The 16,111-nt window shown below is 32.9% G+C and overlaps 1 protein-coding gene across 1 annotated transcript; it reads left to right on the forward strand.

Moving 5' to 3' along the window:
• The first annotated feature begins 2,130 nt into the window (after positions 1 to 2,130).
• LOC110915319 (epoxide hydrolase 4) lies at positions 2,131 to 3,684 on the forward strand. Its single transcript, XM_022159996.2, has 3 exons — positions 2,131 to 2,899; positions 3,266 to 3,333; positions 3,424 to 3,684. The coding sequence occupies exons 1-3, from the start codon at positions 2,153 to 2,155 to the stop codon at positions 3,557 to 3,559; spliced, it is 951 nt and encodes a 316-aa protein (XP_022015688.1). The 5' UTR covers positions 2,131 to 2,152; the 3' UTR covers positions 3,560 to 3,684.
• Positions 3,685 to 16,111: the final 12,427 nt, after the last annotated feature.

Here is a 16,111-nt window from a genome sequence, read left to right on the forward strand (position 1 = left end):
GATATGGTTCAATGCTTGCCTTCTCTTTCATTGATCTCAATAATATATACACAATACAATCTCCCTATTTTAGGGAATAGATAATTACAATATTAGCTGCACAATTATCTCCTAATTTATACAAAGTATATTCTATGAAATATTCTATTAGTGACATTAAGGCTCTATCGTATCTGTGGATCAGTGGCTAATGGAAACAATGGAAATTTAGTATGAAATGGTAGTTCCTGTATTAATTTGGATGTTGTTTTTCTTTTTCTTGTATTGTATCTAACCAGATTGAACTGCTTGCTTATATGTTTTTTACTTCAGTAATATTTGCTGCTTTTCAAAAAAAAAAAAAAAAAAAAAAAAAAAAAAAAAAAAACTTATTAAATCATAAACAATGTATTTTAACGTTGTGAGCTAGATTATCACATGACGTGTACCTTTTCATGAAATAGCATAACTATTCATATATTTTTTGAAATATAGATATAAAATATTTTATTAAATAAAAAGTAAATTATAGATTTAACCACAAATCATTTCGGAAAGCCACTAGAGCTGCCGTCAGCGACCTGATTTCGTCTGCAAATGTTCGCTTTGCTGAATTTTAACTGGGAAATAAAAGTCAATTATTGTTGGTTGATCAACTAAACTGATAGCTGGACGGCCTATGAGACAAAAACAATAAATATATATTTATATTTATATTTTATTTGAAGTTGACTAGTGTATTTATTAGGATAAAATTGGGTGTGTCGTAATGATTTTCTTTGATTTGTTAATCAAATGAATATGAAATTTTGTTTGCGTTTAGTTGAGATATAGATCCTAGCATGTGCGGAGATTTATGATGGCTTGGTGGTGTCTCAGTCTTCACTGATTTTTCGTTCATAGTGTTTATTTTATCGAAAATATCCGAAAAATCTGTTTTTTGTAGTGTGAAATATTGGACTTTTAAGAGTTCGCCCCCACTGATTTGGATTTTGAGAGTGCGGCCCGTGCTGAGTTTTTTATTCAAGATTCGCCACTGAATCCTAGGGGTCGGACTTTTACGTCTCTCAGTAACAAAACCGAAGGTGTTAACGTTCTATGGGGATCGAATTCGTAATTTGAACTTGTCATATATATCATGTATGTAATGTAATTCACTATTGATTGCTAAGTTTATGTATATAACTAGATGCGTGTAATTAACTATTGATTGCTAAGTTTATGTATATAACTATACGTGTGTGTATGTAAATACTTTTTTTCTGGACCCGCACATGAGACACTATTTTGACATTAAATGATATCATTCTTTGGATTTGTTACTAGTACATAGTCAACGTTGTAATTAGGTTAACTTCAAATTATACGGTGAGTTTATTAGAGCTATTTAGGCGTTGCAATGTTTATTTGAGCATAGAAGGATGTCTAAACCACTATTAGTATTTGCAATTTCTGTTTGTTAATAAGATGTAACACCAAGTGTTTTCTGTAAATCTCACAATTTTCAATATAATATTAGTCTAAAAAGAACACATCCATTTACATATAAACCAGTGTTTGTAAATAAGATGTAACAACAAGTGTTTCAACTCATCGTTTTGGCAACATGTTAAAGAGTATGGAAGGCGAGAAATGAGAGCATATTCGGGGGGGAAAAGAGTAAACATCGACGCGATTTTTGGAGAGATACAAACGTTTCTATGGAGTAGTGAGGCAAAAGCATGTATTGGGTGATTGGCTTAGTAGCTTACTAACCATATGTAATTTACTGAACAATTTTTAAGGGTTTTGAATAAAAGTATAATTTGCCGTTAAAAATAAATAAATTTAAACCAGGTAAACCGAACAACTTCTTTTAATTTACACACTTCGATTATAATTAACGGTTTATGAACACACCTAATTAATACCCAACCTAACCCATCTTCTCAAACAATTCACCCATCCTAGTGAAAAAAAAAAAATTCTTAACATAACATTTTTATCATCAAAATAGTAATAAAATAACAATTCAACAAATATATATATATATATATATTTTTTGTATGAAATTGACAATTGCTAATTAACGTATACCCTAAAACTTTGAAAACAGATAACTTGCCATCACCAACTCTACCTTCCCTCCTCTACTTAATCCCACCACCTTTCCCCACCATTCACACAACCAACAATGGTGAACTTAGTAGCAATACAACAGCCATTGATCATCCGGTTGATGAAAATGGCGGGAGTTCAAACCCACACAGTCGAAATCGAACCCGGAACCCTCATGAACTTCTGGCTCCCAAACGAAACCATCCAGAAACCAAACAAAAAATCAAAAACAACCACAACCACCAGTCCGAAACCGGACAAGCCCGTCGTGGTGCTAATCCACGGCTTCGCGGCCGAGGGGATCGCCACTTGGCAGTTCCAAATAGGAGCACTCACAAAGAAGTATTCTGTTTATGTCCCTGATCTTCTCTTCTTTGGAGGATCAATATCTGCTAACCAGGACCGATCACCGAGGTTTCAAGCCGAGTGTTTGGTGAAAGGGCTGAGGAAACTGGGGGTGAACCGGTGTGTGGTGGTGGGGTTTAGTTATGGTGGGATGGTGGCTTTTAAGATGGCGGAATTGTACCCGGATATGGTCCGGGCTATGGTGATTTCTGGGTCGATTCTTGCTATGACGGATTCGATTAGCGAACAGACGCTGAAAGGGTTGGGGTTTTCGTCGTCTTCGGAGCTTTTGTTGCCGGATTCGGTTAAGGGTTTGAAGGCTTTGTTATCGGTTGCTACGCATAAGAAGCTTTGGTTCCCTGATCGTTTACATAAGGATTATTTGGAGGTTATGTTTAATAATAGGAAGGAGAGAGGTGAGTTGTTGGAGGGTTTGATTGTTAGCAACAAAGATACCATTATTCCAGATTTTCCTCAGGTATAATGACAACAAATTCAACTTTTCATTTTTTTTTTTTATATTAGGTTTGCATGCACGGGTTCAAAGGGTTTAAATAGGGTTTGAGTTGAGTTAAAGAAAGTCAAACTCGGTTTTTGAAAGGGGAAAGGATTGGGTTTGACCGGTTTAAATTCGGGTTTTAGTTGGTTTGGGTCAGGTTTGAAGTGTAGGGTTTCAACCTTACGGTCTGTCTCTATTCAACCAAATCGGGTCGGGTTTCCAACCGGGCTTTTTTCGTGCACCTGTATCTTTAGGTCACATGACAACAACCTTATCACTGGTCAAAAGTTCTCGCTACATCTTTTTATATACAAAGTAATAGTTTGAGATGATCATTTGTTTCAGAGAATTCATCTTCTTTGGGGTGAGAATGATCAAATCTTCAAGATGGAGCTCGCACAGAACATGAAATGGTAGTTACAACTTCTGAGACCAAATTCGTGATCTTGATATCGTCTTCTTCAATGAATTCGATTTTGATTTTGTTTTTTACGTTTTTACAGGCAATTAGGAGAGAATACAAGTGTTGAAGGGATAAGCAAGGCAGGGCATCTTGTTCATATAGAACGACCATGTGTCTACACTAGATGCTTGAAGAAGTTCCTTGCCTCCTTACCAGCCGATGAACCACAAAAATAACCTTAGTATCATCATCATCATGTGTCAAATCTATGTTGATTAATTGTTTATTCAAGTGAGTGTTCTTGTATCATTGTGTGCTTCAAACTATTGTGGAAATAAAGTGAATGGTTCATTGGTTTGTAGGTTATCTTCTCATTAAACAACAATTAGATTAAATAATACTAATACCATCCACAATAAGGAAACACAAAAACGCTTAAAAACATGCCTGGTCACCTGTCACATCGGAAAAAACTTATTTTTAAAAACACCTAAAACCTACCGAATAAAAAAAAACCCAAAAACACCCATTAACATTGCCACATCATCATCACTCTTTTATTTTTATCCACCCATCTCTAGGGGTGTGCAAAGTCGGTTAACCGAGGGTTCAGTTAATCAAAAAGTGTTAACCGTAACCATAACCGATTGTCGGTTAACCATGGTTCAGTTAATCAGCGGTTATGGTTATTTCAGTTATTAACCAATATATCTTTATTCGTGTTTTTAGATAAATATATGGTTGTATTCTAGTATAGTTTATTGATGTTTCAAAAAATAAAAACTTCTTATATTCTTATATGAGGTATTTTACCTTTGAGAGTATAATTGTTTATTGAACAATGACCTATTTAGTTCATGAGTAATTAAAAACTAATATAACCATACTATCGATATATATATATATATATATATATAATATATATATATAGGGGAAGGTTCATTTGAGAAGAAAAATTAATTGAGAAGAAAAAGAACAAAGGGTAATTTTGTAAAACATTAAATAGTTTTTCATTTATCTCATTTATTATCATTTTTGACTAATTAATTAGTCATAAAGACTATTATCCTCCACACTAACTTTTTTTGCCTACACACATCAAAAAGTTGTCCTACATATTTCGAAATTCATCCTACACGTTGAAATTTATCTTACACAACTCGTAATTTATCCTACACAACTTCTAATTTATCCTACACTTTAAATTATTTTATTTTATTTTTTAAAAAATATATATATTTCGAAAATAAGTTACAAAAAAATTAATGTATTAGCTATTAAAGAGAAAGACTACAAATTAATGACCTATGTAGATTTACCAGTGTACCCTTATAGTAACATTAAATACTTATATTAAATTAAGTAAAATAAAGCATTCTTATTGGTTGAAATTTGTTCTTTTTTCTTCTTACAAAAAATTTTTTCTCATTTGAACTCTCCACTATATATATATATATATATATATATATATATATATATATATATATATATATATATGTATATATACTAGGTTATTACCCGGGATTGCTTTTCGGGCTAGAGAAACTTAGTTATATTAATTATTATTTGTTATTAATACAACATCATTACAATAAAAATGTGAGCAGTGGGTGTTTTTCATTGTAATTCTAGTTTTCATTTGATAATTTAATTCTAAAATTAATTAACCACATCAACAATAAAAAGGTGAGTGGCTGTTTTTTAGGGAAACCACTGATGGTCAATATCAGTGGATGTCAAGAATAAAAATGTGAGCAGTGGGTGTTTTTTAACAATCAGTGGATACCCAACACTGATTGAAAAACTGATGTTTGGTCAGTCAATGGTCAACATGAAGAATGAAGAAACAGGAGTTGTCTTTTAGCAGTGGATAACATTTAACAATCAAATTTTTAACGAAAACAGTGGTTATAACTAACTTTTAAGGATTAATGTTCCCCCTGGAACAGATGATGCCAAAACTCTTCATTATTCTGGATTTTTATTGTCTCATCAAAAGTTCCCTAACTTGCCCTTTAAATTGCAATTCAAAATCTAAGGAACTTGTATCATCCTCATCCCTGCAAAGTGTAAGCTCAAGGAGATCCTGTAAATCTTCAACACCCAGGCCAAGTGCTGCTTCCCTTGATATATGCTTCACTACACCATTAGATCTAATCAGAGTCAATACATGGGTCTTTTGATCAGACATCCACTTTAGTATTTTTGAACCTAATGGGTTTATTGGGAGAGGTTTATTTGCTGATGAGTTTGGAGATGGTGGCCTGTTCAGAACTTGTTTGTCTATGTTTTGAAGCTTTGCTGAGTTGTCATCCTCTAATGCCATTGTTTTGATAGCTTCTTTGAAATATACAGCTTCTTGTTCTGTCTCTTCTTCATCAGTCAGTTTTTGCCTCTTTCTTTGATTTACCACAATGGTAGAGGTATCCGATGATGTGAACAGTGGTTCAGAAGTGTGAGCCTGCTGCTTTGGTTTAGCAATGGTTTTGTAATCAGGCTTCTTTGGAAGTTTAGGATCTGTTTCTCTCCTTTTTCTTAGCCTTTCATAAGCCTCGTCAGTGTACTGCCTTGTCCATTTTGATATGGCTTTGGCAGTTCCCACTTTTGCATCAACCAATTCCTGCTTCTTTCTTTTATACTCCAATGTAAGATCATCAATTTTCTTTTTGTATTTGCTCCAATTTGGTGCTGACCTTTTCATGCCTGGATCTCTCTTTATTCTTTCAATTCTATTCAGTTCTGTTTTTAGAGCAATAAGCGGCCAGTCTTGTAATTTTTCAGCTGTGGCAGGGTAGAATTTTTCACTCAAGATCAGCTTGATGATGTCTTCTTTCAGCTCTTCCTGCAAGTTAGCTTCTGGAGGCAGGTTGGACATTTCTTTGCCTAGGTCTCTTGCATCATCTTCCAACTGTTTAACTTTAGTGAGCAAGAACTGCGTATGAGTTGAGAGTTCATTGTCACTTTTCCCTTGGCATTCAAGTCTAGCTCTGGTATCAGCTTGCCTGGCCTTGAGTTTTAAATACTCATTTATGTTGGTTGGATCTCTATAACCAATCAGGGAAGGGAATTTCCTTTTTGAAGGATCATCCACTATGTAAAACTGCCTCATTTCATTCTTTACAGCATGCAGTTCCTGTGGATAACTGGCAGCTACTGGTACAACATCAGCAGAGTCATATCCTTGGAGTTCTATAGGATCTTTGATTGGGTTGAACAATTTTGAAGGAATAAAAGATTGAGGTTTGGTGATATTGCAAGGGGCAGATGAAATGGGAACAGGTGCTGGTATATCATCATCATGAACTTGAAATTTTGTTTTTCTTGTATACATCTTTTTGGGAGAAGGTGTTTCTATTTGAATTTTTGGATCAAAAGGAACAATGGCTTGTGAAGAGATATGTGATTGACTAACAGCTGTTGAAACAACTGGTGTCTCAACCACTGTTGTCATTACAACAGATGATGTGTCATCTGATGTCTTCTGCTTTTTGGCAGGTGGTGATTTTGATGGTGGTTTTGTTGTGGCAGTGGTTGATTGAGTGATGGCAGTGGTTGAATTGTGTGTTGATGTATTGGTGGTGGTTGTTGGGTTAACATCTGCTGAAACCACTGAAGTATCAACAGTTGTTGATACAACAGGTGTTCCAACAACTGTTGGTTTGGAAGATTGATGAGAGGAGCTTTTAGGAGGTTTGGGAGTATGTTTTGTGGATCTGGAAGGTATGGATTTGGGTTGCCTCACTTGTCTAGTGGGTCGTCTTCTTTTAGGCTTAGGTTTTTCTTCATCCTTGGGCTCAGAAGTACCATGCTCTTCCTTCTCCATAAAGACTTTCTTATTCTTTTTTAGCCTTGCCTTTTCATTAGCCAAGGCATTTAAGGATTCATCAACCTTTTTGGAACCATCTGGCCTAGGGAGGTCTGCAAGCATACTGGATTTCTCTGGTGCAATGTACAGACCATCTTCATATCCCCTTTTCTTTAACTGCTTCATTTTCTCCCCCTTTTTGGCATCATTTGATGGAGGGTTATCAACAAAGATTATTGTAGGAGGAGCAGTGCCAGTGGTTTGCAATAGATGGGCCTTGATTGCCTTGATGTCTGCTTGTGTATCCATGAACCTAGCTTCCATTAAATTTCTGATCTTTTGAATTTGAATTTCATGTTGCTGATCAGCATGTTCTCTTTGTTTGTGAAGCAGAGGTTGAAATAATTCCCAAAGCTCATTTGGAGTATGAGCAGATGATGGAGCAGATGTTTGAGCTGGTGCAGCAGTGGGTGTTGCCTTTTGTGCTTGTAACAACTGTTGCAGCATAGTTTTGATATTTGCAACAGATGTTTCTTATTTATTGGGAACTGATGTTTATTGGGAATCGACAGTAGTGTATATCCTTATATCCTGCTTTATTAAACTATTAAATATTAAATATTAGAAATGATATGCAAAGTAGGAAAAAAAGAGAGAGAAGGTCAATTTTAAATTACCATTTTGCATATTTTGAATTTCAAAATTACTGATATTATCAGTAATTACTGATCTGATTTGAAAGCAATTGTCATGATGACTTTTCTAATTTTTATTTTAACTTTAATTAAGAGATAATAACCATCAGTTTGAAATTCACATTTTGCATATTTTAAATGTCCAAAGCTCAAGAAATTAGCATTAATTACTGATTTGATTTGCAACAAATAGTCATCAAGAATTTTTTTTTTATTTTTTAATTTAACTTTAAATTTTATCATGAAAACAATGTTGGAGGAAGTCTTATCTCATTGGAATGTAACGATTAGGTAAAATGGTAATTTCATTGTAATTCTAGTTTTTATTTGATAATTTCAATCTATCACTAATTAACACCATCAATAATAAAAATGTGAGCAGTAGCTGTTTTTTAGGAAAACCGCTGATGGTCAATATCAATAGATGTCAACAATAAAAAAGTGAGCAGTGGCTATTTTTTCCTATCAGTGGATACCCAACAGTTTTTTAAACACTAATGTTTGGTCAGTCAGTGGTCAACACGAAGATTGAAGAAACAGAGGTTGTATTTCAGCAGTGGATAACTTTTAACAATCAAATGTTTGAACCAACACAGTGGTTGTAACAGGCTTTTAAACAGATGTTGGGGCTTAAAAAGATGTTTCGCCTTATATATCAGTTGTCTGGACTTAAACAGAAGTTTGACCTTAAACAGATGTTTGCCCATAAACAGAAGTTTGGCCATAAACAGATGTTTGGCCATAAACAGAGGTTTGTCTGGACTTGATTTTTATTTATTAATATTAATATAAAGATGAAACGACAATGTCTTCAAATCGCCGGATTAGATCATGAACCCATATTAGAGGTCAAACAAAAGCACAACAGGACCAATAGTCAAATAGATGTTGACCTTAAACAGATGTTTGGTTTAAAGCCAAACATCTGTTTATGGCCAAACATCTGTTTAAGGTCAAACATCTGTTTAAGTCCAAATATCTGATATAGAAGGCGAAACATCTGTTTAAGGAAAACATATGTTTAAGGTCAAACATCTGTTTATGGCCAAACATCTGTTTAAGGTCAAACAACTGTTTAAGTCCAAACCTCTGATATAAAAGGCCAAACATCTGTTTAACCCTGAACAGATGTTTAACTTAATAAGATCTACTGTCTTCTCACACTGTTTTCCTCTTAAAAACACTGTTCAACCTAACATGGGTTTCCATTAACTATTGACCAAAATGCAAACAGATGTTCAAACCACTGTTTGTTATTGTACTTCTTTACAAAATTACATAGAATTCAAGAAAACGAAACAATGACTTAAAGAACTATAATTTAACACATAATCTAATCGGGCAAAGCAATCTATTATCTGACAATTACCTGGTTTTTACAACATGAAACACAACATCATCAACTGCAATAATCAGATGATATTAAACATACCTAATAATACTTATTAAGCTTAAAATTACAACGAAATTTAAAATCTAAGAACAACACCAAGAAAATTACAAACCTAACAGCAAAAATTTAGTGCTTTTAGCTTAAAATTTAGTGCTTTTAACTTTAAACTCCATCAATGTATATCTCTGACAATCGCCATGAACTCCACGGAAGTACTCAACGCATCAACATCAGGATTTATAGAAACCTGATCTCTCGTGAACAGACCAAGATGCAGTACATGAAAACACTTCTTCAGATGTTGAAGAGTAGCCATGCCCTCATATACTTAATCCTTAACTTTGTTCATAAAGAGCTGCTTTAAACCAAACTTTATGCTTCTTTTAATACAAAAAGGCAGGAAAGACCATTACTCTAGTAAGATAAAATCTTATCTTACAGTAGTAGCAGATGCTTTCTTGCGTTTAGTAGGAACTATTGTGGGTTCTACATCATCATCATCTGCCCAAGTCAATTATAATCATCATTTAGTCATAAGCAAAAAAATATTTTAACTGTAAATTTAATAATCTTTCTTTATGTTTAATTTAACTTTATGCTTCTTTTAATACAAACGTATAATAACCTGCAGCAGATTGTATGAATTTCAAACAACTGTGATTAGACTGAAATATAAAGCGAGAATTAGAGTATATCTCTTCAAAATTAAAAACTAAAAATTTCAAAATTGGAGTAGCAAAAAACACATATTTTAAACGATGTTAGAACAATGATACTGGAAACAACCGTAGAACAATCATCATCATCATCATCTGCACCAGATCATTCACAATCATCATTTAGTCACAACTCAGATAACAAAACTTTAGTAAAAATCAAAAACAAAAACGCATACCTTGATCAAGGCAAACCACATATCACCAAAAATTAACCAAACAATCGGAAGATTCAAATCTCAAGCAAATGAAACCCTAATTTCAAAAAGAATAATCGGTGAACATATTCACAGATCAATAATCAACAGATGTTGTACTCATATCATCACCGTTAAGAAAAATCAACACAGATCTATAAACATACAAATCAAACCTCAAGATGAAAGAATCTTGTAAGAGAAACACCGCAAAACCCTTAGCCGGCGCCTGATCTCTCGATCTAACTCTCGAACGAAACCCTAGCAATGGTTACATGAAAATACCCAAAACACAAAGGATTAGTATAAATAAGAGGAAATCATGGAAGTATTTCAATAAAAAAAAAGAAGAACAAACCTTTTGAATGAAGATAATCGATGAACAAAAGAAGATTTTATGGTGGCGTCTGGAAGAAGATTAGGGCTTGGATGGAGAGAATGATCTCAATAATTGAAGGATGTAGGCCAAAATCTAATTTGAAGAGATGATAAAGGATAAAAAGGGGACGGAGCACTGTTGGGCGGGAAAATGGAACTGAGGATGCCCTAATCAAGTGACACGTGGCCCAAATCACTTTCATTTATTATAATATATATATATATGTGTGTATATATATATATATATATAGTGTGAGGTTCATTGGGGAACACTAAAAAAGTGGGGAACAGTGGGGAACCGACTCAAACGAACTCCGATTGGACTCATTCCAGCGGCGTTGGAACCGGCTCGTCGAACCCTAACTAGGATCTTTTAACCCTAAACCCTAAATCATAACCCCTAAATCCTAAATATATTAGGGTTTGGCTTTTAGGGTTTAGCCTTAGGGTTTAGCTTTAGGGTTTAGGTTTAGGCTTTAGGGTTAGCCTTTAGGGTTTAGCTTTTAGGGTTTATAGTTTAGGTTTTACGGTTTAGCTTAAGTTTTAGCCTTATTTTTTAGCTTTAGGGTTTAGAGTTTAGGAGTTAGGATTTAGGGTTTAGGGTTAAGAGATCTTAGTTAGGGTTCGATGAGTCGGTTCCAACGTTGCTGAAATGAGTCCAATCGGAGTTCGTTTGAGTCGGTTCCCCGCTGTTCCCCATTTTTTTAGTGTTCCCCAATGAACCTTCCCCATTTTATATATATATATATATATATATATATATATATATATATATATATATATATAGGGTAAGGTTCATGCGAGAACCACCTTTATTACGAGAACCGCGAGAACCAATGTGAACACAACCTAAAATAGCTAAAAAAATCTAACCCCCACCCCCCAAGCTAAATGCTAAAAACTAAAACCCCCAAAAAAAACTTAAAAATAACCTAACCCCCCGCCCCCCCCCCCCAAGCTAAAATCCTAAAAACTAAACCCCTAAAAAACCTAAAAAAATAAAAAAAAAACACACAAATTTTTTTTTTTAATATTTTTTAAGTTAAAATCGCTACTTTTAGTAGAAATTTTTTTTAAAACAAAAATTAAAAAAAAAATTGGCTACTAAAAGTAGCGAATTTTTTATAAAAAATATAAAAAAATAATTTGTGTGTTTTTTAGCTATTTTTAGGTATTTTTGGTTGTGTTCACATTGGTTCCCGCGGTTCTCGCAATAAAGGGTGGTTCCTAACGGATCCTTGTCCTATATATATATATATATATATATATATATATATATATATATATATAGTGGAGAGTTCAAATGAGAAGAAATTTTTTGTAAGAAGAAAAAAGAAGAAATTTTAACCAATAAGAATGCTTTATTTTACTTCATTTAATATAATTATTTAATGTTACTATAAGGGTACATTGGTAAATCTACATAGGTCATTAATTTATAGTCTTCCTTTTTAATAGCTAACTACATTAAATTTTTTGTAACTTAACTTCAAAATATATATTTTTTCAAAAAAATAATTTAAAGTGTAGGATAAATCACGAGTTGTGTAGGATAAATTACGAGTTGTGTAGGATAAATTTCAACGTGTAGGATGAATTTCGAAATATGTAAGATAACTTTTGATGTGTGTAGGCAAAAAAAAGTTAGTGTGGAGGATACTAGTCTTTATGACTAATTAATTAGTTAAAAATGATAATAAATGAGATAAGTGAAAAAACTATTTAATGTTTTACAAAATTACCCTTTGTTCTTTTTCTTCTCAATTAAATTTTCTTCTCAAATGAACCTTCCCCTATATATATATATATATATATATATATATATATATATATATATATATATATATATATATATATATATATAGGGGGCTGCTAGAATGAGAACCACCCTGAGTTGTAAGAACCGCGAGAACTACACCCCACGGAGCGCCGTTCGCCGCGATTTTTTTTTACAAGTAGATGTGTGCATTATAAACACGGCCGTAAAAAATCACGGCGAACGGCGCTGCGTGGGGTGTACTTTTTGACACCTCAAGTTTGGTGTTTTTTAATTTTTTTTCTTTTTTCTTTTTATTTTCACCAAACTTGAGGTGTAAAAAAGTACACCCCACGGAGCGCCGTTCGCCGTGATTTTTTACGGCCGTGTTTATAATGCACACATCTACTTGTAAAAAAAAATCGCGGCGAACGGTGCTCCGTGGGGTGTAGTTCTCGCGGTTCTTACAACTCGAGGTGGTTCTCATTCTAGCGGCTCCCTATATATATATATATATATATATATATATATATATATATATATATATATATATATATATATATATATATATATATATATATATATATATATATATATATATATATAGGATTAGGTTCAAACGTGAACAAAATCCCAAGAGTGAACTGCGTGAACTAATCTGGGCCCTTGATTTTTATGATCTTGAGATTAAAGTGAGTGGCATGATGGTAATTATTTGGTTAATTTTTTTCATTTAATTAAATACAAAAAGGGTATATGTGTAATTTCAATCTTAAATTGATTGCATAAATCTCCCACAAATCAAGTAATCAATTATCCTCTTAAATTGATTGTATAAATCTCTCACAAATCAAATCAAGGATTAGGAAAGATGTAACTTAATTCAATTATTAAAATAATTATTTGTTTAAATGCGATGTACACATGTGTATTCTGATTTTGCCCTCTTTTTAATGCGATATACACATGTGTATATCGTCTGTTTTTGTGATATCTCAGAATTTTTTTTTGTATTGAATGTTGATGTACACTTGTGAATTACTGTACACATATGTACGATGTTGAGTACACATGTGTACTGTTCTATTTATATCCAAGTACACATGTGTATACCGTTGAAATATGAAGGTTACGTGGATCTTAAAAATCAAAATTTGAATTCTGGTGATGAAATCTAAAATAAAAATTAAAATTGAAATCTGGTGATTTGTTGTTTGTTTTGATAATTATCTTATTAATAAATAAATATAATGTGGATAATGAATTTATATTAGGAAAATGTAACTTAATTCAATTATTAAAATAATGATTTAAATCTAATTTTTTATATAATTACAATCCTACCCTTAACAACTAAAAAGGAAATCAATGGTCCATATCTGTTCACGCAGTTCACTCTTGGGAGGTTGTTCATGCTGGAACCCTATCCTATATATATATATATATAGGGGAAGGATGTATAGAAAACCCACTTTAATTTAGAAAACCCGGGAAACTCAAAGCTCCCGATGTTTTTTTTCTTGAAAAAATTTACACATGTTATATACATGTTTTTAAGGGTTTTGGGCAAAAAAAATCAAAAAAGCGCCGAGTAGATATTTAAAAAAAAAATAAACAAGTTTTGGTGTAACACATGTTACATTCATCTGACATATTTGTAACATGTGTTACACCAAAACTTGTTTATTTTTTTTTAAATATCTACTGGACGCTTTTTTGATTTTTTTTTTGCCCAAAACCCTTAAAAACATATATGTAACATGTGTAAATTTTTTCAAGAAAAAAAAACATCGGGAGCTTTGAGTTTCCCGGGTTTTCTAAATTAAAGTGGGTTTTCTATAGATACTTACTATATATATATAGGGTCAGGATTCAGAGAAAACGGTGAAAAGTATGAGAACGGTGAGAACGATTTTGGTGTTGACATGTGGCATTGATGCTAAATTACACTAAGGGGTAATATTGTCAAAAAAACTCACACACATGAACTGGGTGTTCAAATAAAACGCCATAAAAACACCAAATTCAGAAAAAAAAAACCATGAAAATACCTAGTTAAAAACGCCATAAAACACTCAGTTCAGAAAAACGCCATGAAAAACTTAGTTTCAAACGACAAAAAACACTTCGTTCAGAAAAACGTCATGAAAATACCTAGTTAAAACGCCATAAAAACACATAGTTCAAAAAAACGCCATAAAAATACCTAGTCTAAAACGTCATAAAACACTCGGTTCAGAAAAACGCCATAAAACTCATTTCATTCTTTTTCGAAAAGTATATCAATAGTATACTCGTTGGAAAGATAAAAAACGCTCAGTTTTATGGTGTAATTTTTTTAGAAATATAATCACGTATAAAAAAGTTATTGGCGTTTAAATATGATGGGGGAAAATGGCATGTGATTAGCATGTGCACCCTTATTTGGATCTTCCAATTTTACCCCTCCTGGTAGTTATAAGGTTCCCATTATTTATAAAATGTCACCGCATCATCTTAGCCACAAATCACAAATATCCTATGGCTGAAAATCGTTCTCACTGTTCTTACACTTCAAATCGTTCTCTCCTGATCCCGTTCATAAATATATATATATATATATATATATATATATATATATAATTAGCTGTTAATACATATAAAAAGGGACACATATAAATAGAGATAAGAAAATGAGAGAGGGAATATAAAAAAATTATAATAACTCTAATGTTTACTTGTCACACCTCTCATAACACACGTAAAGTTATGTTACAAACATTACGGGATGTTACATTTGTCGAACCTCTCATAACACACGTAAAGTTATGTTATACATGTTTCACCATGTCTACTTTGTAAAGATGATCAATAACACTCGCCTTGCTACTATGTTTATGAGAAGACGTAAGGCACCAAATACGGATGTTCTTGCCATGTATGAGACTTATGGCGAGCAAGCTGGGGTTCAATGTAAGAAATATACATTAATGTAGTTTGTTTTAACTACATACGCTCCGAGTTTGATAAACTTGTTGTTGTTGTAGATGAAAATATATTAGTGTCAAAGATGAAGATGCTTATCAAGAAATGAAGCATAATTAGATTTTTTCTGTTGGCTCATGATAGTTTTGGATCATTTTTATATATTTTAGTTGTATAAAACATTTTGTTATGTTTAATTTTGATTGTAATATTTTTTTTTTATAAATTTATACAATAAACATGTAACATTATGTATTGAACTGAAATCAACTCGATATTATGTATGTGATGTTGATAGCTTTTGGCACCTAAGCCACGTAACACTAAATGCATTAATAATCGAATTCAATTGAATCAAGTTAAAACATATAGGAACCCTAGGTCTTGCGATTATCGAACCGGGTGTGAACCTTGTTTCTAATTATCATTTACCACCAAATTGTGTTTTGAGCAAGTTTAAGTAATCAAGTTAGTGTTAATTGCAATTGTCATAGTTTAGTAATTTTACAAATCAAAGTGTCGTTTCAATCTGACATCCCTTTTCCAAACAACCAATAAAAGAAACAAATAGCAAGCTTCATAAATCGTATCGTGACAAAACTTTCATAATTGACCAAGTCCATACAGAATTCACAAACTCTTCGTGGATCGACCCCTTATTACCAGTAACTTATAGTTAATGGTAATTTGGGTATATAAATATTATCCTTGACCGGGACGCGACATTCCGATCAATATTCATCACCTCGGTTGTGTCGCGATTGTGACGTCATTGTTGATTAAAATGAGCAAGGAATTTCTTCTCTAAATCGGGCCACGACTTCGGCTTGCCTGCATGAAGGCTGTCAAACCAGGCATGTGCTGCGCCTGTAAGAACAAAGAGA

This window comes from Helianthus annuus, chromosome 16 (genome assembly GCF_002127325.2).
Source record: "Helianthus annuus cultivar XRQ/B chromosome 16, HanXRQr2.0-SUNRISE, whole genome shotgun sequence".
NCBI classification, from domain to species: domain Eukaryota; kingdom Viridiplantae; phylum Streptophyta; class Magnoliopsida; order Asterales; family Asteraceae; genus Helianthus; species Helianthus annuus.

Bases quoted from the DNA above. Each gene is read 5' to 3' on its own strand.
- LOC110915319 (XM_022159996.2), top strand. From the start codon at position 2,153: ATGGTGAACTTAGTAGCAATACAACAGCCATTGATCATCCGGTTGATG. The intron at 2,900-3,265 runs GTATAATGACAA...CATTTGTTTCAG, and splicing joins TTATTCCAGATTTTCCTCAG to AGAATTCATCTTCTTTGGGG. The intron at 3,334-3,423 runs GTAGTTACAACT...ACGTTTTTACAG, and splicing joins CTCGCACAGAACATGAAATG to GCAATTAGGAGAGAATACAA.